The 24,786-nt window shown below is 32.6% G+C and overlaps 1 protein-coding gene and 1 long non-coding RNA gene across 2 annotated transcripts in view; one reads left to right on the top strand and one right to left on the bottom strand.

Annotated features, from left to right (window-relative positions):
- Positions 1-24,786, bottom strand: part of LOC128228823 (uncharacterized) — a 43,915-nt gene that overhangs the window by 6,362 nt on the left and 12,767 nt on the right. The window contains exons 2-3 of the mRNA XM_052940329.1: positions 2,529-2,707; positions 791-899 (exon numbers count right to left, since the gene is read on the bottom strand). Coding sequence (XP_052796289.1) covers positions 791-899; positions 2,529-2,707 — 288 coding nt within the window. The remainder of the gene's footprint in view (positions 1-790; positions 900-2,528; positions 2,708-24,786) is intronic.
- Positions 17,423-20,017, top strand: LOC128228829 (uncharacterized). Its single transcript, XR_008259988.1, has 3 exons — positions 17,423-17,570; positions 17,904-18,886; positions 19,890-20,017. It is a non-coding gene; the product is annotated as an uncharacterized LOC128228829 (long non-coding RNA).

The raw sequence follows: 24,786 nt of genomic DNA, 5'->3' as shown, positions 1-24,786 counted from the left end.
GAACTCCTGCAATAAAGAATAATGTCAAAAAGTTCACAAAGTTTTAACATCTATCATGGCATTTTCAAATGTGAACATAAATAAATTCACAAGAGATATCAGACATAATATATGAGCACTATTTACATCAAACAACATTTTCTAGAACAGGTACAATCCATTTCTACCCATAATTTAAGAAATGTTGTATGTCAGCAAAAAAATTGAACATAAGCTTTAATTAGAAAAATATCAAAAGTAATTATTCGAAATACTCTTTTATATGTGTCTTTGGAATAATTTCGCTATTATGATGAGTAAACTTTATTAATTTTTTAGATATATATTGGATTGAATAATTTTATGCATATATGTGGTATTGAGTTGATTTTTGGATAAATATAGGATTAAAATAGTTTTGTGACTGGGGCAAAGAGTGTGTACAATGACTATTTAAATGGAAACTTATACCATTTGAGATCAAACGAAACACAAGAAGTGTAATGTATATTAGATACGTGTTCAACACCGCGGTTTTAAACAAAAGCCAAAAAATTGCTTTTTGATATGATGCCCGCACCTGGCTTTGTACTCCCAAGTATGGTTATACGGGCAAAATCATATATATTTCAGGCGGTTGTTCCCAAACGCATCTTTAGTGTGCGGTTTTAAAATACTTGGGAATTTGTTCTGAAAACAGACCCTCAAAGTATTAATTAAAAAACATAGTGACACAATATTCGAGTTGAAAATATTATTTGAAAGAGGGGAGTCATATCCTCAGCCAGTGCATTTTACAATACATTCTCACCTTTTGTTATTTTTACGGTATCATAGTGCGCTCCAACACCGACAATTTTATCCTCATACTTTCCAAACTTTTCGCCTTTAAGCACCCCTATGACATTCGTATAGGAAACCTGAAATCATGACAAACAGGTAAACGTCATTCAAATGTTTATAAACATGCCATGACCGTAAGTACTGGAAGAGTTGAAGTAAGGCGAACTATCAGGTGGAACAATTATCAGTGAAGAAATCCAGCATTGTTTTTCATTTTATGACATTGGACGTTTTTGCATATGTATAATCTATAGTGAAAAACTTTGCGTATGTAATCAATTAACTAGACTCATCGAAAGCGCTATTTGTGCCGCCATGTTTACATTCAGAAATTGCGTTTTGAGTGAAATACAACTATGTTTAAATCTATAAGTCCGTTCGTTGTTCCGTTTGTAATTATTTCAAACTGTATTTAAAGCGAAGAAGTTCTTGATTCTATGTTTATTGTACGGTTTTTAGTTTTGGCTACTATTATCAAATAAATGTTGAAACAAAACAGTTAAAAACTGATGGTCAGCTAAATTAATTCTAGAAAATATTAAGACAACAATTTGTTTTATTATGATTACTACTGTTTGCAAAAAAATAAGCTAAACGCACTGGTCAATCCTAATAAACAAAGGTCGATCGCAATGCCATTTTCTATAGAAGAGACATGCAATTTGTACCAACAGAACAGTTTCATCTCTTCAACAAGTTCTATTTGTAATTGTGCCGTTCATTGCTCGGTAAAGTTGATTGACAGGTCATATGTAGTGTAATTTTATTTGAAATTCACATTTTTATTTTTATTTAATAATATTTTATTGCATGAGAACACAATTGACAATGACAATATCAATACAAATTTCAAACAATATTAAGACCAACATTATAAAATCAAGCATGCAAAGGGATTGGGCCACAAGTTATACCAACATCAGTTACGACCCTCTCCCGAAACGTCACATTCTATACCAAGCAAACGTGTTTTATAAGCAAAAAACAACTATATATATATAAGAGTAACATCTAATGTATATTGCAAGTGGACAACTGATACATGGTGTTTTATGCGGAGGACAATAATACAATAAAAACTACAGGGACAAGCCCAGTAGTCAAACCTTCAAAAATAAACCCTGTTTACAGCCACAAGGTAAAGGCCCAGACGACATATAAAACAAACATATAACCACCGTATACATATAAACAAAGGCCACAAACAAACCACTACCTTAACAAAACTGCTCTACCGTTATGAATGTCTACTGGGAGGGGGGCTTACTCTAGTTAGCATGGCCATAGCGTTACACTTGTCCCATCTTATATAATAAATTACTAAAATAAAAAATAAATATTAGCCTTATCAGAGCACTCATCAGCTCGAAAACAATGAAAAAAGCAGAACATAAAATATAAAATGATAACTTATAACAGTGCTAAACGACCGGATACCTGCATCACCTGTTAACGAAGGAATCAAGCAGGACCACCAGTGTAATAAGAGGTACGACCAAGTCATTGAACGACAACTATCAAACATAGCTGGGTTTATAATTATGTCTTCATTAAGTCTTATAATGAAAATGTCAATATTTCATAACCTTGTTACACTACTAGTTATTGGCAACAGTTGAATGTAAGACCATATTAATGAACATACATGTTTCTCGTGTTTTAAATAGCAGTATTTGTAAGATATAAGTGTTATTATAATTACGTACCCCAAGAAAGGTGAAATTGTGGTTATTTGTATCCAGTCCATGTTTCTGGAATTCATCGTAGATGAATTGGCGAGCTCGACTTTTGTAAGCCGGATTAGTAACATGGTGCCGTGTATCGGAAAAATGCTGAGTCAGAGTTGACCGGACGTATCCAAGATCCGCACCAAATACTGCCTGATCTGAAAAAAAACAACATCATAAAAAGTTATAAGCGTAACCGGGTACAATATATATCAGTATATATTGCTGTAAATATCGAAAAAGGCCGGATGAAAAGATGAATAGCATGTGCCAAATGCTGCAATCATTTGCATTGACCGGGTATAATTATTCTACACACCATTGTTTAAGTTTTGAAAGAAATACCGATTTTGTTTTCTTTGGTTGAGTTGAAGTACAATATCGTACATTCATCAGATTAAGTCATTGTGGTATCCGCTTATTGAAGTTTCTGCTATCGAAGTAAATTGCCTTACACCGCATTAGAAATGTGGATCGTATTGGATGTAAACATGAACCGCACTGGGTTCTTCTTTTGCAAATGCGTATGTATATATGGATCGTGTATTATCTGTAAATTTGCACCGTACAGTCTCGTTAGTTCTATAATACAAAGTTCTTAGTATTAAACCGTATACCATCACTAAAGGTGATCATTCCGTTCATTTTCCTTAGAGTTAAACCATATACCGTGCTTCAAGACCGTATATCGTCCTTAAAGTTACATATACTTTATAATGTCCTTAGATTAAAATCACCTACAGTGCTTGAAGATCCACAGACCGTATATCAACCATAAGAATGCATTTTAACATGAAGGACCCCTGTAAAAGTTTGACGACACAAGTTTGCGATATTTGGCGTTGCATGGCTGGTTTAACCTTGTCCTAAATCATGTAGAAATGTCGCAAATTGTAAGCAAAATGCTTTGTTAGATGCGTGTACTGGGGATCTACCATAAACTGTTATGATAATGGGACATATCATACGCAATATTACAAGTTTTATATACGTAGTACATATACTGTCATTCATATTTGACTTTACACATTCCGACTATAGTGGTATATATGCATGTACTGATGTAGTAAATTATTTTTATTCAGGTTTAAATTTTAAAACCTACTGTGTAACAGGAAGGAACAACAATTTGCCTTGAAATAAAATAGGTTGAGTTTCAAAGATTCATGCATGTATATTTTGAAGAGTTGCGAAGCAAATCGTATCGAGTAAGGGACACATTTGTACGCCGGTTTAAGGCACGATATGGTACGATTCATTGAGGCATTAGTACAGAACAGATGTAGTACGAGTCTTGTACGAGCTTTGTCATTTGCACGTAAGTGGTTGAGAGATTTAATACTGAAAAAAGCAGATGATTGGTAATCGCATATTCAAAGTCGATCATCTTTCCGGATCAAATCGGTCATGTATTTCCACACAAATAATGTTATTCAAATAATACGTATTTGTATTTCAGCAATGTTTATGTCATACATAATTCAAATTTCGTCCTATATTTTGAATAGCAAAAAAAGCCATCTTAACTAATTATCTTCAAACTTGTTTTGCAGGCATTTTAGATGTATTTTCACGTATTAACAGACTCCGTATTTTCGGACTGGTAAATGTTTAACAAAGCGTTAGGCGAATAAACCTGGACACGGTGTCATTTATGGTCAACCTGACCCCAAGATTGCCCTTCTTCCCAGGTACAAATGTCCCATACGTACCAGTACCAGGTCTTCGGGCTTCACATTATCTCACTCTAGTAGTATTAATCCTCACCCAAGGTCCACACACTGGTTTATGATAGCAAACTCTGCGATCCTTGACCCTTTTTGTCATATTGTCAACCTGACCCGAAAATCTCTTATTGGTTGGTAACAGGTTTGAGCCCTTAGGCAAGATACCCCCTACGTATCAGTATCCGGTCCACGGGCGTCACATCGCGTCCATTGACCCTCCGCTCAAAAGACCTCATACTGGCTTACAGTAGCAAAATATGTGGTCCTTGACCTCTTGAGTCTGTTTTGGTCAACCGGACACCAAGCTGACCCTTATTTACTGGTACCAGATTTTAGCCCTAGTTGTCCCCTAAGTTCCAGTACCCTGTATGCGGGTGTCACACCACCTACTTCTACTACATGTAGTACTAACCCCAAAGTTAGCAATAAGATCTCTTTTGCGTAAGTATGTTTAAGATACCCCCATCCCCGATTGTGACCATTATCGCCTTTTCTGAAGTAAAATTTGGTCGTAAACAATTTTATCATACAAACTTTTATTTTAACTTTTATTTAGCAATACATCATTTCAAGTCTTAGTGCATGCATTCTGTTGTTTTCTAGTTGGCAGATATTGTAGTGAAAAGAAAATATTGAAATACTGTTAAAATGAAATGTATATCAGACGCATTTTAGAAAAGAGTCAAATAAAAGAAAAACGAATAATAAGCTAGTTAATTCAACACCATATTATATATATTTGCATGTTAATCATTATTCATGAAGCCTTTGCAACGAAGTATAGTTGAAATGTTCCAATTTTCATTAAGAGCTCGAACTACGTCACCAAGTACACAACACAGCATATAAATCTATAACACAGCTGGCATACAATAAAATTGCAATTCTGAAATCAAACGAAATAAATTAATGTTCGAGTTTTATTAAGCATAATATGTGAAGTGGCGGATAATCCATTCCACACTTAACACACCAAAACATGCTGTGAAAAATGTTCAATAATTGAAAAAAATATTGTACCGCAAAACGAATTCGGTATCAGGGGCGGCTCCATGATTCGACGTTAGAGGGGTCGTAACTTAGGCGCGTCACCTTTTGAGCCGCTAGTGAGGAATATGCCCATAAATTTCCGAAATAAGAGATTGCAACTTAGGACATATATTAACCTTGTTTACCAAATAACTTTTGACTTTGCATTTGATCGATTTTGAATTACAGTTTACCTTGACTCCTAGGGCCACACCAAATTAATAACTTGTTCATCGGATTTCCCGCACCTATTTCTTCAGAAAAGCAAAAAAAAGTTATATTTTCTTACGAACGCTAATTTGTTTAGTAGAATGTAGCCTTTTCCCCCCGCGTTTTTCAATAATTACAATTATCAAAGCACCGGCCCAATCATGCAGCCGCTCTAATAAGACTCAATCATATAGACCCGGATACAAGCGTCTAGATGATCGAGTCTAATTAGGCAACAGTTCACTTCCTGATTCTTGAAAATTAATAAGTAAACAAATGACAATTCTACCACCATTTAAAGATTGATTAAATTTTGGACAAATGTGATTGTTTGAATTTGGCTCCCGCTAAAAGTAAACGTATATATACTTGACAAGAAGTGCTGAATTTTATCGTGAATGACAAGGGCTTTTTCTACAGTACCCACGGGCCCGACTATCGGACCCATTCCCAAAGCAAAATATAAGATATTTTTCCCAATCTTCAGAAAAAAATCCCAATCAAAAATAAAAAAATAAATATTTTTTTAGTTTTTTTTTAGAACGACTAGTTCATTTTCAACATCTTAATAAATTATGTGATGTAAAGTTTTTTTTGATAATTGAATCATCACATTTAGAGATCAGTATGAAATATTATCTGTCATAATTTATTGCAATAGATATTTACACCCCAAGGATTGATATTTTTGTGTCTTTTAAAGGGAAAATAAACTAATAATAAATCATTTCCTAATTCGCAGGAAACTAGACAGCTTTTTCTTTTAACTGTAAAATTTTCTAATTTCGGCATTTTCACGACGCAAAATTTCACAAAATGTCCAGGGTCTTTTTCCCAAAATGGACAGAAAAAGCCCTGATGACAGAGATTATCCAAAGTGAATTTGGTTCGGACATGTTTGACGGGAATTCGGATGAACCTTACAGTGAAAAGACAGTTTCCAATCTGTCATCTATGCCTACTACACCTGTCCAGGTAAAAACTTCATGTGTGTATTTTAACTTCTTTGCTGTTAATAAAGCAAATATGTAGTTTTTGTATTATTTGTTTGCTTCAAAAATACAATATACATTTTATGATTTATGCATGTTTGTTTTTATTTTGTTACAGATCTGAGTATAGTGTTTATTTAATTCATATGCAATGCATGTAAAGGAATAGAAAAATAAAGTTTTGTCAAGAAACGAGCACCACCTTTCTTGTGTTATCATCAAATTGTTTCAGTAATGCATACTACATTATACTACAATGAACATTTATGTATTATATTGCTTATTAAAATTTCAGATTCCTCCGACGCAGCGGATCATGAAATTCCTGTCCCCATGAGGCAACGACGGCATGCTTGGGTAGGAGGCCTTGGTCAACAATGAGTCAATGTTCGGTGACAGTAGGATGACAGTAGGATGACGCTAAAAATTAATCTGACTGACATTCATATGTTTACAAGTTTTTACAAGTTTATTTATCTTTTCCCAGAAGGTCATAGTCCCATGTGGTACAATTTGCAAAATATATAATATGGCAAACGTGCATCAATATTAAGTTGACATGATCTCATACATGCAATACAGTAGCACATTTTACATAGGAAATGAAGACTTTTATTCACCTATTACATGATGTACATGTTTATAATAATTCACATTTTCGTCGTACGTGTCAAAAGTATATATGCAACATAAGACTTAAAAGAATAAAAAAGTGTGACAAAAATCCTGTTGTACTGACTTTACATATTAGATTAGACCTATCACTAGTGCTGTAGATAATTTGACAAATTAAAACCTTTCTCATTTGAATATTGAATTTAAATCACATTGATAACGAAAGTGTGAATTTTACATACATATGTGCTTTATTCAATCACATGAGTGTTACCATTCACACAAAAAACATCAAACAAGCCAGATTGTGTATATTTTGTAATTATTAGTCAAAAAGGATAAAAAAATGGTGTCAGACTGTGTGATTGGAAAAAGGTGTTAATCACACTTTGTGTTTGTTTGTAGATTTTTTAGATGTTCATGTGTATATTTAAATTATATATGGAAATCATTCAAGTGTTAATATTTATGCTGATTGTTGTTTTTTTTCTATGAAAAAATATTGCATATTCTTGTATTTTCTTGAAATTTTTTTTTTGCTTTAAATGAAAATTGACACAATCAGTATTTGCAGTACAACAGAAGTAAAAGTGTCTTTTAATTTTGTATATATGTTTATGTTTTCTTAATTACTTGTCTAAATTTGAACAAGATATCTAAAAAAATAAGGAAAATCCGCAAGTTTAAAAAAGATAGGCGTTAAATTCTGAAAAAGCCTAAAACAGTGAATTATTTGAATCTAGAAAAAAATATTAAATCTAGAATGCGTAGTCCAAGTTGACATTGAGATCTTAGATGTCAACGCAGTGCATCGACTCTATACACTATATGGATATGCACGATATACCGCGACAGTACATACACTGGTGTTATATTCTATACCAGTATATACTGTGCACAGTATATGCTCTGTTCATTTTAAGAGGTGTTGAAGCAATGCTTCAACACCCCTATTCTCTATACAATGTATACAGCCAGAGATTTTGAAGATTTACTTTAACTCCTCTGTTATAGTTTATATACATTGTGGAAGCGTGCACTACACTCTATTCATTCTTAGAGTTGTTGAAGCAGTGCTTCAACACCCCTGTTCTCTATACAATGTATACAGCCAGAGATTTTGAAGATTTACTTTAACTCCTCTGTTATAGTCTATATACATTGTGGAAGCGTGCACTATACTCTATCCATTCTCAGAGGTGTTGAAGCAGTGCTTCAACACCCCTGTTCTCTATGCAATGTATACAGCCAGAGATTTTGAAGATTTACTTCAACTCCTCTGTTATAGTCTATATACATTGTGGAAGCTTGCACTATACTCTATTCTTTCTAAGAGGTGTTGAAGCAGTGCTTCAACACCTCTGTTAATTATGTGAAATGTGCTTTTGGGGCACAATGTTTGACAAATGAAATTAAAATTTTTGAAATTTGGTCACCTAGGTGTGAAAGAATTTTAAGTTTTTATATTGCAGATATTTACCAGTCGCGCAAAATGCACAAATGCAAACAACATGCAAAAGCACTTTGTAACCAATATAACGAGACAGGCACTTTGGTTTGCCAAGCCTTGCCTTGCAAACGTCTACATAAGCCTAAAAATGTCTGTCTGAGCTACCAGGCGTGAAGCTGCATATAACACTAGTACGCGGATGAATCCACATGATTCTGATAAAAAATCAGCCAAAGTTGCAGTATGCGTACTTGACTACATGATCCTACTGTCATATTTATTTTCCAGTACAAAATAAAGCATCTCAGAACGCCAAGAATGCACCATAATTTTCAAAATATTCTGAGGGGGCATGCCCCGAGACCCACCTAGCAATTATGAATCCACATATAAAGGGCTAGCTAAGCCCCTTACTTCTTTATGCAAAACAAGACTACATGCTCATCTTTTCTTTATCTATTCTGCCTGATAATTTGCTTGTAAGCTTATGTTAATCAACAATATAATAACATCAGCTGGGCCAAAATACAAAAGTCTCTTCTTATGTTGAGTAAAAATTTGAAAAATTCCGTCATTGTTAAATTTCTGTGAATGTTTATTATTCTTTTGCAAAGAGGTATGCAATTATGATTGCCAGGTTTATATAAAAATACGATATCAGGAATGGTCTGAAACAGCCCTAAAACACACAAAAGCCGTAAATGAAACAAACATAATTTTAAAGAGAATTGGAGTACTGTCTAAAAACATACACATATGTAGTAATTTTCCTTATAACACAATCTATAAACAGTTTTTGCCAATGTCTCTTTTAAAAAAAGCTACAACAAAAATATTGCTGGAAATACGCCCGTTTTCTTTGAAAAAGCAGAACTTGTAATTCAATGTGCTAGTAGAAGGTAAATTGTTGTAGCATTATTATACACAGTTGGAAATACCATTTTCAATAATTGTTTTCACAGATATATGCATTTTTATTATTTTTAACTTGGAATGAAAAACTTTTGTGCACATGTCTGATAACAGTTATATGAGACTGCATACAAAATCACAGTTTTCCCTATTACCATTTGAAAATCTATGTTTAATGGTTAATAATGCTTGAGGAGAAATGAAATTTTTGGCAGTTTTTCAGACAAATGAGTTCTGTTTCATTGAGAGCTATCTTATATGACTGGATTGAAGGCATTCATGCAAAAATCAGCCTATTTTAATTAAATTTTTCAAAGCAAAAGCGAAAACTCTTAATCAGTGACAGTGCAGCTTTAACATCCTTTTAGATTTAATCACTATGATTTCAAAATTATCAAACATACATGATACTAGATGTATACTGTCTTCTTTGGAATTCTTGCCCTAATTCAGTATTGGTTCAATCATAGCATTATTATTTGAACTGCCTCTAGGTTGAAGTGTGATAAAATTCATAAGATGTCAATTACATAATTATATAAGATTCACAATTCTTTGAAGGAATGAACTTCTGCTTACATGTCATATGACAAATTATGGACAAATACAGAACCTAGTCCTAATAGTTTTTCTCCAGAATTATCAAAGGGGTCACTCTTAACAAAGATCTAGTATAAATTAAATAATAATTTCTTTAGTTTAACAATGTAATAAAATCTTGAAAGGCCATAGGCAGGTAGTTCTGACATTCATACCCTTCAAAAACTTCGACAAGAGGCATGTCTATCAAATATAAATATAAAGTACTGGTGTAAATGGGTAGTGGGTAATGCACATGTCAATTGTAACCACCACCACCTCCGTCCGGGGGTATACTGGGTGTGAATGCGGTGTTTTGTCTTACCTAGGGTCTGTTGGGTGCAGGGGAATTTAGCAGGGATTTTACCATCAATTCAGGGACTTTAACCTGGGGTAGGCTGGACCGAAAGTCAAAAGTCCCTGTTATTCCCCGGACTTGGGGACGGGGGTGTGGTTACATTTGACTGGTGCATTATGCAATTCATTTTGTTGTCCACTCTTTTGTTTTTCTTTGATAATTCATTGCACACAACTATAGATCAGGATCTCAAATACCATATATGTTGAAAATTGACAACTTTTGACATCAATGTTTTAGTTAGAGTTATGAATCATGAGCGTTCATTCATAGCTTTTTTATCAAATCACAATCATAGGTGTTAGCAAAGCACACCACTTTGTGCAGTAATGTTTAATGCTGTGGCTCCTCTTATCAACCAAGCACTTGGGTTGTTGGTGGATAACCATTTCCCTAGTTTTCTCCCGGTCTGGTCACCTGTTTGAAAATTAAAACATTGATAATATATATTATTGACAAAACTTGAAAGTATCACTAAGTCAGACAAGTGGGTTCCTTAAGGGTATTACAAGGTCTACGATTTCCTCAACAAGGCCAAACCTTGCATAACATCGTGCCAAAAGGTGATTATTATATTGTTGTAACAACTTGTTTCATAATCTTTGAAACTAAATAACTTTTAGTTTAGACATCAGTTTCTAAGGAATTCTTACATTACTGCAGAAGTCGTTGCCTGATTTGAATGTGTATCATTTTTTTTCTAGAAGTCTATATATAAATCAGTAACATGGGAACACTGGTTGGGACAACTTTGACCCCAAGGACGAAACTTGAACAACATTCATGAAAAAAAGCACTTAACAACAATCAGTGATTTTTTATGAATTCTTTTTACTTTATCTTGCATATTCGGTAAAAAGTTAACTTTGGGAAAAATACAAAATCAGGCCAAAATAGCTTATATAATGGCAAATATACATTTTTTAACTTTTTTATGCATACCTTATGCTGTGAAAGAGTAAGACTTGTCAAGATTTTGTTTATATTTCAAGAAATTCATTGCTATTTTAATCCGGAATGTAATGTATTTTTTTTTAATTTTGGGGAAAATGGAGTTTTTCACAAGGGGAAACAACCATAAAAAATCACTGACAATGAACTACAAACTCCAACATATAAACACCACATACACAAAAACAAATTGATTACATATATAAATTACTGAATATTCTCATGGTCTTATGATATTATTTATGAATATTATAATGTTATTTTTAGATACCGGAAGTAGTAATGAAGAATACCGTATTACAAAATCAAAGTGGAAATTGGAATTATTTGAGAATCACTTTATTTGTTGGTAGGTCACTTAAATATTCATTGAGGTGAAAAGAAATTACCATATGATTTATTGCATAAGTTTAACCGCTGTTGCACAGTCATCATTTCCAAGTGACTGTCTCCAAGTCCAGTACTAGCTTACAAAATCCCTTTCTAGGTAGTCAAAGACTTCATCTGATGCATCTTAAAAAGGAAGAATACAACACAATCATGAACACAATAACTGCAAATAATGTTGGGTATGCTTTAAAGATGATTCAAATGCAAAACATCTTAGCAATTATTTCTAGAGCAATCTAAATGTCCTACATGGGATTTATTCTCTTATGAAAAAGTGATGTTTATGTACAAGCCAAATAAACTAGAAATGTGTCAAGTGGACATTTAGAAGTCTTGTGTTGCTTGGTGAATTGCATATGTGAATGAACATAAATAACAAAACAACAGGGATTTCTCATAATATGACAAAGTTTTTTTACCACGTTTGGTGAAAATTATTGAGCCGTACAATGTTTTAATCTGGACAGCATCGTCTTTTATTCTGGGCAGCATAATATGGAAATCCAGGCCATGTTTACTCTGGGTTTTATCTGTAATGGACCACATTTTCCAAAATGTATGTAGGCAAATGAGTTACATGGAAACAAAAACTATCTATACATAATAATAAGTGATTTGTATACATGTGTTTACCTTGGTATTATGTACTCATAGATATATTATATGACATAATATTGGGTTAATACAAACATAAATGAAATAATATATAATTAGGTTAATGATAAATCAAGCAAATTTAAACTAACACAAACAATTATATGTATATATTTACATTTCACAGTAAAATATAATAGAAATTTATAAACATTGGCATTTTGCTTAAATCAGGTATCTATTTCAAGGCAGTTGTCATTAAATCATAAAAATTTAAAGCTGCACTCTCGCAGATATACCATTTTTACAACTTTTTTATTTTTTGTGTTGGAAAGAGCAAATTTTTGCATAAATATCTGAAAACCAATGATATGAATTTTGATTGCTGCCAAAAAATCAGATCGTAGATTTCCATATTTCCGTTCGAAAATTAATGTTTTATGGCTTAAACTGTTACTAATGGTTTAAGAAAAATGCATAAAACATTACTTTTTAAACTTAAATATAAAAATCTGCTATCTATTTTTTGTCAGCTGTCTTAAATAACTGGTTCCCATGGATTTTCGCAAAAATTGCCTCATTCCAAGACAAAAAAATTGTCAAAACGTTTAATCTGTGAGAGTGCAGCTCTAAGGTCCAAACAACGAGAAAATGGAACTTTAAACAATAAACTTAAAATCCATGACTTATGGTACAAGTATTTCCACAATCTCAATAACCATAAACTTGATGATCAGACTGTAACCGAGCGGCTGGTTCTTACACACTGACAGTGACACACAATACACTCCACTCCTCTCCATTAACCCTTTATATATATTAGTTTAAAGCTGACGGAGTCACTCCTGCCATTTACCGCATCCACGATTTAAGTAAACCTGGGAGGAGAAGTGCCCCACACACTTGAACCAACAACAACTGCTGGAACACTACCATGGCGTTGGCATGGCGCTGTAACCAACTGAGCTAACTGAACGGCTGGTTCTCATCGACACGATCTACATCTACAGTAACTTTACATTGTAAAGTTGAACATAGCTTCGATCAAGATATTTCTGTCTGAAAATGACATTGAATACACTCTAAAGCCTAAAAGGCTGTAAAATATGCATTCAATATCTTGATAAGCAACTATCTTAAATAAATTAAAATATTAGGATACAGAATGATGTGAAAGAGACTTTAAAAATATCGCTGCATTGTTGGATGTTGGTGCTGTCATCTGATGATCTGTCAGCGGCAATGATTGAGGCAAGCATCAAGTATATTTAAATAAAAATTGCACTCTAACAGATTAAATGTTTTGACAACTGTTTTATTTTTTGTTTTATACAAGCCAATTAATGCAAAAGTGCAAGAAAACCAGTCACACAAGACTGCTTAAACAAATATCGGATTGCATATTTAAGTTAAAGCTTCACTCTCACAGATATACCATTTTTTTTTTTTTGTCTTGGAAAGAGCAATTTTTGTATAAATATCTGCAAACCAATGATACAGGATTGCTTAAAAAAATCAGATCATAGATTTTCATATTTCCGTTAGAAAATTAATGTTTTATGGCTAAAACCGTTAATAAACGTTTTAGAAAAAATAACAAAACATCAATTTTTGAACTTGTATATGTTTCATATTGAGATATACGAAGAGATATTGTAAACAAAGAACACCGGAAGTGCTCTTCATGACCTAGAAATTCAGACTTTTCGGATTACACCGGTAATAGGTAACCACCGGCATTTTGTACGTTGGGGATATATAAAAATCTGCGATCTAATTTTTGTCAGCAGTCTTATATATCTGGTTTCCATGGATTTTCGCAAAAAAATAGTACATTCCAAGACAAAACATAAAAAAGGTTGCCAAAATGTTCAATTTGTGAGAGTGCAGCTTTAAAAAATGATGTTTTATGCATTTTTCTTCCAACTGTTAGTAGCACTTTTAGGCATAATTTAATTACAGTACCTTCTTTATGAAGATTTAAAGAAAGTACGTGAAAAAGCAATTTGTCGGAAACTGCTTTCCGTCGGAAACTGCTTCTCAACCAGTATACATTGAGAATTCGTTCATTTAATGATGAAAGTTCGTAAAATGCGATAGAAAATGCGAAGGGATGGTGAAAAATGTTGTCAAGCACAATTAAATCTTTTTAAATAATTGTTAATTGTATTGTACTGACGAAAATCGTCATTTAAACATTGTTGATTTGAAGCAGACGGTCACTGCCGATTTGTAAACATAACAAAGGTGGCGCTAACACAATCAAATACTTCACTATTTCAGTAAATGGTTTTTAAAGTTTATTTGAAAAATATTCTTGATGAAAATTTCATTGTAACCCACAAATATATGCTGATGCTTTATGTAGTGTTTACCTATCGTGGTTACGACCATGTCAAAATTCGCCGAAACCGCCATTTTGTCAGAACGAATTTCGGAGTTATTTTATCAATGGTCTATGTTTTATAAGTGATTTTTAAAGAAAGGGCAGTGATTTTTATTGTCATTTTATTCTAAAACGTAAGCATATTAAACATTATTTTACCAAAGACAATTAAAAACAGCCAGGCTGAATGTAACATTCGTACCCAATCCAGATCGTACCAAACTAAGATTCGTCACCTACATATTTGTTTTTTGTGTATTTATTTATTTGATTGCTTCAAATGTTTAACTGTCTTCGATTTTTGGAGAAATATGTGACATTGCACTAAAGGAGACTCCAGACAAGTACAATCATAGTACCACAGACAAAAAGACAAATTTTAATTTTGATATTCAAACACACCCTTCCAAATTTGGAGAAAACAAAGCAAAACTTTTTTTGTTCAAGTCTGGAAATCATGAAAAATGATTTAAATTGAGTATGAAAAAAAATCAAATTCTAGGTGGAGACCCCCACACCCCCCCCCAAAAAACAACAAAAAAAAACAAACAACAACAACAAACAACTTTGTGACAGGGGTGGACCCCTCCCACAACCACCCCCAATCGCCCCTACACGACTCATGTAGTTTGCCCTTTTCAAAACTCCACCCTGCCCTTTTCAAATCCTGGCTGGAGCACTGATAAAACATTTTTTAACGGAATATGTAAATCTGCGATCTGATCTTTTGTCAGCAGACTAATATCACTTATCTACATATATTTACACAGAAACTGGCTCATTCCAAGACAAAAATAAAAAAATATAAAACAAAGTTGTCAAAATATGTGAGAGTGCAGCTTTAAGGAGTACTTCGTTATGTCAATAAAATATACTCGTTAAACTGTCAATCATTTACGTATCTACATAAATTCAATTACCTTTTGAACTAGAAAGTGTTATATTTTCAAAGAAAATAGCCATATACCTCTGTTCAGTGTCGGTCAAATTCGATGTTTTGAACCCGTTTGAACCACTCTCGCGCGTGCTAAATACCAAATGACGCAATGTTTTGGACTGGTCTTCATTTTCTTCGATACAGGCACATTCGAGCGTAAATATTAAGCGAGAAAGTCTAGTGGAACGATGCAAGGTTCATGGGGTTTGTTTACAAAAATTCAAGCATCCGGTTAAGAAGACGACAAATAAGAATGGTATAAAGTTGGTAGAATGGAACTCCTTCCTGATTCCTGCACATGTAAGTTGTAAGTATTGACTATATTGGGATACCATACAGGACACTCAAGTGTTAGTTTATATTTTCTTAGTTATCATGCAAATGAAAATAATCACTATCATTTAGAAGTTATTCAGGGATAGTTTCAAATGGTTTGTTTACATTAATTAGTAATATGAATTTAATTGAATACACCAATTTTTATTAGAGCTTTGCACCAAATTAAATTGAGTTCATATTTACATTTACAATTATAAGATAAACACATATTTCGTTCATTATTATTCAAATTATTATAATACTTTATAAAGAATACATTGATGTTTAACATTGGAATTTTATGGGATGTTTTAGTTACATTAAAGATAATTGTCATACTGAGCACTAATATTCAAGTAGTTATTAAAAAAATTAAGACCAATGAGTGACCCCCCTCCCCCCCAAATAATAATCGCCTGAAAACTTCTACAACCTGCCAAATTAAATTGAGTTCATTTTATGGGAGTAACCCACACTAGCGGATCCAGAAAGTGGGTGCGACCCCCCCCCCCCAAAAAAAAAAAAATAAAAATAAAAAAATAAAATGAAATCGCCTGAAAACTTCTACAACCTGCCAAATTAAATTGAGTTCATTTTATGGGAGTAACCCACACTAACGGATCCAAAAAGGGGGTGGGACCCCCCCCCCCCCCCCAAATTTCTGTAATGAATCTCAGGACAATTATTCAATAAAATCTTTTACTCTTTGATATCATAAATGGTAAAAAAAATACCAAAATGTAAAAAAAAAAATCAAGTCGGAGAATGGGTTGGAACCGGTGTCTCCAAAATTGCAGTCCAGTGTTGTATCCGCTGTGCTATGAAGGCTTATCCTAAACAGTTGGAATATTTAATCTATATACCTAACTTGTAATATATTGGCAAATTTATTTATTGTAAATGTTATATTGTTATGTGGTACTTCAGTTAGTAAGTTTTAATGCATTGTACACATAGATACCAAGTTTATGTCAGTTTTCGTCAATTTTCTTTTTTTTCCGCTATTTCATTAAACGTACAGCCCCTTTTAAACAAGTCTTTGGGAGGAAGACTTGTCTTCGACAACTGTTGGGGATTGTTATTAAAGCTGCATTTTCACAGATTTACCATTCTGACAACTTTTTTTTTTCATCATGGAATGAACCATGCAATGTTAGTGCATATGTCTGCGAACCATGATTTAAAACTGCTCAAAAAAGATCAGATCGCTGTTTTTCATATTTACATTCATAAATGTTGTTCTGTGACTTAAATTTTACGAACACTTTCAGAAAAATGAAATAATAAGCAGATTTCTCAATACATGACATCTGTTTTATTGTGATTTATGTCTTATTATTAGGAAATTTAAGGCATTGATTCTCTGAGATAATAATAATGTTAAAACAGTCAATCTGTGAGTGTGCAGCTTTAAGACTCATTTTTCCTAAGATCAGCCAAGTTAGTATTATAGCTAATTTTAGCTTAAAAGTAGGTGAATTTTATATTTATTTCAGACCAGATACTCTTGAGGGACCAATTTAAGGGCAAACAGACAAACGTTTTGATGCAAAGAAAGCATTGGATTTGAAAGGTAGATTTTTAACACATATTTACATGTACTCAATGTCATCTACTAGTAGAACATAATGTATTCAAGTAAAAGATATTTCAAGTATTTGGTCAGGTTTTTAGGTTTAATTGAAACTGTTAAGCAAATAAATGAAAGTCCATGCAAATTTGCATGCACATGTTTGTTGCATGCAGATTTTACTCAGTTGGCATAGGGTACAGTTACTCTTGTAACTTGCTTAAAATAAATGCAAATAATTCTGCATGTGTCTGAAGTCATGTTTTATTTTTCTCTACAGATTGTTTTGAAAAATGCAATTGTTTGATTTCCTTTCTTATGTGTTCTGCATTGCAGTTCCCATGGAAAAGAAAAATGGAGAGATTCTAAAAGTATGAAGATACTCCTGTGTATAATGAGGAAATCTTGTCAGTGAATGGTAAGTTCTCTTTGGATTAATTCTATGTATAACAATATAAATATGTGGTAAGCCAAGAAATGAGAATTAACATAATTATTCTGTTCAAACATACATTGACATATTAAATATAAAGACATATGATTTGTCTCTGCTATTATACTCCTACCACTTGATGGTTAGGGTTCATTTGGACAAGTCTTCTTTTATCCATAATTCCAAATGCTTCTGAGATTTCTAACACACATTAAATATGTTGCGGAGAAGTGCTGTGCAAAAAACATTTTTGTTTATGGTATTTTAGAGTTATTGGTCTTTAATTATTTTTCTTACACTTTTCTATGTTGTTGAGGTATTAACTTCAAACTTCATGCACATATTGGACGTGATAAGAAAAATAGCTGTGCATATGAATCATTAAATTGTGTATGGTAGTCAAAGAGTTGTAAACCTTTGATTATTATTTTTATATTTTTTTTATTTTTTTCTTCTCTTCATAACTTTTTTCATTTTTTACTTTAATTTAACAAAACACTATTCTGTTTTTGGTATATTAAGGATTATTTTCTTATGTTTATTTTGTGCTTGGCAGTTTTAAAATTATTGCCTAATTGGTTACTGTATGCTAAAAAGCAAGCATCACTCTCAGTGAAACCTCTTATTACAATAGGTGATAGCTGTAGTTTTCCATGGAAACAAAAGTGTTTGACAGTATGAGTCATTTTTAGTAGCAGTATATTATGTACATTAGGTATAAGTTCTCTTTTTTTAATTGTTCAGTTGTTTTTCAGTTGTCGCAATTGTGGACCAGGCCAGAGTTGTACTAAACCAACTAAGACACAATGAGATACAGGAATGACACAATGAGAAACAGGAAACAGGAAAGTGATGACTGATCGCCACCTGTTACAAATTCATCTAGGTACAGTTTTTATTCCAGATTTGATACAACTGTAAACTGTTTTATGCATGCTATGATTATGTTCATTATGTTTGTTTAAGACCATGATGATGAGGACTAATCTATTGATTATCCCTTGCCAAAAGGCAAAGTGGATACAGTAACTTCATATACAGATAGATCCCTATTGAGGAGAAGTGCAGTGTTAAGGGACCATAACTCTGTTTACAGTTCTTTTTGTAATAACCCTTTGTTATATTTCATACTGAGTTTTTGTCAGCAGAACTTGAAAAGTCTTTGAGGTGTTGATTTTAAACTTCAAATATGTACAGATAGATCTCATTTAGCAGAAGTGCAGTGCACAGAAACCATAACTCAAGATTTTTTTGTAGTGGTTGCCCTTTGTTAGTTTTCAATGTTATCCTTTGTTGTAATGCACAGTTGTGATCATGCTCAAATATGCTCATTCACATTAAAAGTAACTGTCCAGGTTCAAATCCTGTAATAGAAACAATTAGTTTCTTTCTGTGTTTAGCAAAGTTTATATGAACTATCTATCAATGTAAAATAAACTAAGAATCGTGTTTTTTTATCATTTCTTATTTATTTGTTTATTTTTTGTTACATATTTTTATGTGCATATATATAAAATCTATATCACAAAAAGTGTGGCTAATTTTTAATATTAAGATATAATATGTATAAGAACTATCATATTTCAAAATCAACCATAGAGCTTTTGCAAGATGGATAATAACTTAATGTATCTAATGAACAATAATGTGATTTTGGGATGCCAGCAATAACTTTTCAAGGTGAAAATATGTTCTTGTCATTGATTTTACTTATAAGTAATCAGTATGCAAAGCCCTTTCAAATGATACTTATATTATATGGGGTAACTATCAAATTTTAACATTAAAGCCAATGGCACAAATGAATGAAAAGCTCCTTAATAGTTCAATATTTGAAGCCAACAATGGAACTGTGTTTATGTATTGCTTAATGTTCATTTTTCTTTCAGAAAACCCCCCACATCCAACAAGAGACAGTCTGACTTCAAAATCTTCATTGAAGACAACTAAATGTACAAGACATCCGTCGCATAAAGATTCACTAAAATTGGAATGATATACCAATTTTACCTTTAACAGCCAAATACATTATAGATTTGAAAATAGATTACCCTTAAATAAGTTGGATGATTAACATTTACCTCAACACAGTACAAACTGCTCATGTTGAACTATTGTGATTGATCATAGTCTGTCCTTCATTTTTATTAACAGTTTCATACAGCGTTAACACTTAAGTATGGGGACTCATTTTAAGCTCGACTATTCGAAGAATATGGAGAGCTATACTACTTACCCAAGCGTCGGCGTCGGCGTCACCCCTTGGTTAAGGTTTTATCTCAGCAACTACTTAAGGTATTGCATTGAGACTTGATACAATGGTACTCAACCATCCAACCTACTCAATTAACCAAGTTAGATAACTATAGTTTGCATTTATTGCAAATAATAGGCCTTTATTATTTGACTTAGAAATTCTGGTTAAGGTATTGCGTGCAAGCACACATAGGTTAATATCTCAGCAACTACTTGAGGTATTGCATTGAGACTTGATACAATGGTACTCAACCATCCAACCTACTTATTTAAACAAGTAAGATAACTCTAGTTTGCATTTAATGCAAATAATAGGCCTTTATTATTTGACTTTAGAAATTCTGGTTAAGGTTTTGCATGCAAGCACACATAGGTTAATATCTCAGCAACTGCTTGAGGTATTGCATTGAGACTTGATACAATGGTACTCAACCATCCAACCTACTTAATTTTCCAAGTTAGATAACTATAGTTTGCATTTAATGCAAATACTTGCCTTTATTATTTCACGCAGAAATTCTGGTTAAGGTTTTGCATCTAAGCACACATAGGTTAATATCTCAGCAACTATTGGATGAACTGCATTGAGACTTTATATAACCACCCAACCTAATTGAATAATCAAGTTAGATAACTGTGTTTTGCAAATAATGGCCCTTTATTATTGCACTTAAAAATTCTGGTTAAAATTTTGCATGTAACCACATTTATGTTAATATCTCCGCACATCATGTATTGCATTGAAATCTAATCTAACAGTGATCCATGCATGTTTCGCCAAAACTTTTCAATCCTTACACTGAAAAGCAGCAGAATAGTCGAGAGCGCTGTCTCTGTGACAGCTCTTGTCTCTTTGGTCTTTATTCATACTGGCCAGAATATGTTTACCAAAGAAATCTTAGTAGAGATTGATAACTGTTCAGGTTGGACAAAAAGCATGTAGGTTGTTTGTTCTAAAAATATAAACTGTAAATGCTTCAGAAACTATATATATAATTTTCATGATATTTGTCAGTATTTATTCTCGTCAACATTTAAATAATATTAGGTGAAACTTGTTTATTGGTCAAAATGTGTTTGATTATAGTGGCCTCAAGTTCCACTTTATATGAATGAAATTTGGTCAAGTTTTAGAAAAAAACTATGTTCTAGTTTTATAGGCCAGGGGCGTACCTAGGTCAAAATCTAGGATACGCACAGTCTAGGGGGGTCCGGGGGCATGCCCCCCCTGAAAATTTTGAAATGCAACATCGCATTTGGTGCTATCTAGGGGCGTTTTGGCACGTATAAAAGCATACAAATAGATGAATATTTATCTTAAGTAACATTGTTAGTCCCGATATTTTTTTATTATTTTTTCCAAAAATCAATACTTGTATTTGATTTAAATAAACAAAAAGATCTGGGGTGATGGGTGGGGTCTCTATTTAACATCCAATCCGCTGAATAATTGAGATATTGCGTTGACCAGAAAGGCTTGCGCACCTGGGAGCAGGATTTTTCAACCCCTTCTCAAAACGAAGACTTTTCAACCCCTATTTTAAAGACTTTTCAATCCCTACCTGTTTGGACTTTTCAACCCTTAAATCAAAGACTTTTCAACTCCTAGTTGAAATATTTTGATAGCCATATTGAAGGCTTTTCAACCCCTATATCAAAGACTTTTCAACCCCTATTATTTTTGTCAGCCATTTGTTGTCTTTTCATTGTTTTTGCAAGAAACTTAACCAATTGTTATTGAAATACAATTCGAGATTTGTTTGGCTTATTTGTTACACTTTTCTCCAAAGTATTGGATGAAATTTACAAAGGCTTTGCCTTGATTTACTAAGCACTTGATGGTTAGTTTTTTTTTCAAAATAATATTCCGAACATTAACAATGGTACGGTAAAGTAAGATTTTGGTGCCCGGTTACTCCGAACATGCAATTGTTGTATTATTCTGAAGGATATTACATATCTCAGCGAATTCACATATATTATGTACAATGTTATTACCATAATTGTGTTCTTTAAATAACAAATTTGAATAATTGCAAAAGAAAATGAATGCAAGGAATAACTACAACTAATAACTAATAAAAGAACATTCTACTTTTTGTGCCTGTAGAATGCCAATAAAAACCTGAACTTGAACATTTATAAAACTTTCATTGCTTTTAAAAAAGGTCAACAGTGGAAAGTATTTTTGTAGTACCATATTGCTATTTCAGTACAGTTTGATTTTAATTCTTGATAATGTATTATCTAAAAATTCAGAGTTTGCGGGTATAAATAAATAAAATATATTTTTTGTTTGATTTTAAATCCTGAAAATTATACACAAAATTTTTCAAGCTGGCCATAGTTTGGAATGATGGCCATGATATTAGAACCTTAGTTAACTGCCACTTTCAAGTTACTATAACCTCAATTAAAGGTGTTATAAAGCCCCTTAATCCCTTAGGAATTTATGACAATGTCACACATGTTGCCCATTAATGAATGTGCGACCTTCATTCCATTCTTTAATTGCATATATGAAAAGAAAATACAATGCTTATAGCATTTTTTTACATATATACCACTTTATAATAGAATGTCCTTATTTTTTTAAACTGAGAAATAAAAAACGTTAATAAAATCTTATGTTACATTTATGTAATTTGAAAGCATTTGGAACTCAATCTATAATACATTTATAACATCTTTGAACTCAATGTATACTTTTGTATTTCTTAAACATTGTCTGCTAAATCATGATATTTTGAAATATTATGAAGAATTTTATTTAAAGTTCAACTCATTTTATTGTCTTTTTTATTGATGACAAAATGCTTTAAAAAAGTGTTTAAAAAAACTAAAAGAAAAACAAACAACCGCTGTTTCAATTAATTGATAGAGCAGTACAATGCACATAATATATTGTGTGAGGATTTCCTCAGGGAGATAAGGAAGATTTATGGTTAAATGACTAAATAGCTAAATGGACAGTCGAGCATTTTTTTTACTTATTTAAATGTAAATATTTAATGAATTATTGTATTATCATGTGTTTTAAGTATGTATATTTTGTATGTATTACATATTTTTTGTTTGTTATATTTTTAGTCTTAATATATTCTTGATTTTTAAAAGAAATTTCATAATAAATAGTTTACTGTTGTAGTTATTTTCTTAAAAAGGTGAGAAATTAAGGGGTTGAAAAGTCTTCGTTTATTAGGGGTTGAAAAGTTTTTGTTTAAGGTGGGGTTGAAAAGGCTTAGCACTTTTAGGGGTTGAAATGACAAAGGGGGTGAAAAGTCTTTGATTTCACAAATGACAAAGGGGTTGAAAAGTCTTGGGGTTGAAAAGTCTGACAGCCGCGCACCTCACCGGTATATTTAATCACATGCGGAGTCTGAAACTGTCTCCATGCTATGCTTAACAGCATCTAGATAAGTTAATAAAATATTGTAACTTAACACAAATAGATCTATACTTAATTATTTTGCTTTTAAAATGTATGGGAAAATATCTGTTCTTTCACGGTACTAAAATGATGATAACAATCAGAATATCATCCAACTTGTATTCATGCACACCTGACGATTTGTAAACATGATAATTAAACGCACCTGTTAATGTGCTTTGCTGTGGCGTTTACATGAAATATATCACTCAGGTATACAACTATCGTAATCGGATCAGTTATTTCTTACTCTTCTCACGGTGGAGAACCCACGTGACTTATTCGGTAAAGTGCACGGCAACAAATGTCAACAAGTCTCGATTCAGGTAAGGTTTTTAAAGATAACTTTCTTAATATTTGGAGAATTTTTGTGAAATAAAGACCATAAACCCCGCATTTAAGAGCTAGATCCACGGTAATAAAGAACTTTCTGTTCAGTCATTTTTAAAAGTCCCGCCTTGTAAACATCATTCGGATCATTTACCAGGAGGTCAACAGGATCCACACCGATTTGGCAGGTTATGGGAAAATAACGCGTGTATAACTTAAGTTGAGATCTACATCGTGATCACCTTTTTTGCGGAATTTAGGTATTACACTATAAAAACTAACAAACGATAAAATTCTGACGTAATTATTTCTTATACCCCCCCAGCCTTTACTTTTTATTGTATTTTTGGAACTTTTATTTTTTCGCTTTTTTCTGACGAAGTGTACGCATTGGCGTACTGGCGTATGCCTGGGTACGCGCCTGTAGGCCATATTCTCTTCCCAAGGTTTCCTTAAAGAAAGAATGTAGGTAATATGAAACATGAGTCACTAAGTCAAGTATTAAAAACCTTAAAAATTGCTATTCATAGAGGTATCATTTCCTCATCATAAATCACAACTTAGCCAGCAAGACTTTTCAACAAATTAGGCATAACAGGTAAAAAGTTAATAATTAGGCACATATTTTAGTGAATAAAATCTTGTGAACATATTATTGAAACAAATAATGTGTCTGGTTCTGAGGTGCGCAATAAAGCACCTTGCTTAGTAACAATGGAGCTAGCTCATTATTAAAAGTTTGTTTTAAACTTGAATGAAATGAATGCAAA

Source organism: Mya arenaria, chromosome 1 (assembly GCF_026914265.1).
Source record: "Mya arenaria isolate MELC-2E11 chromosome 1, ASM2691426v1".
In the NCBI taxonomy this organism is placed as follows: domain Eukaryota; kingdom Metazoa; phylum Mollusca; class Bivalvia; order Myida; family Myidae; genus Mya; species Mya arenaria.
Note: the sequence above shows the minus strand (reverse complement) of the source record. Positions and strands in the feature narration are given on the sequence as shown.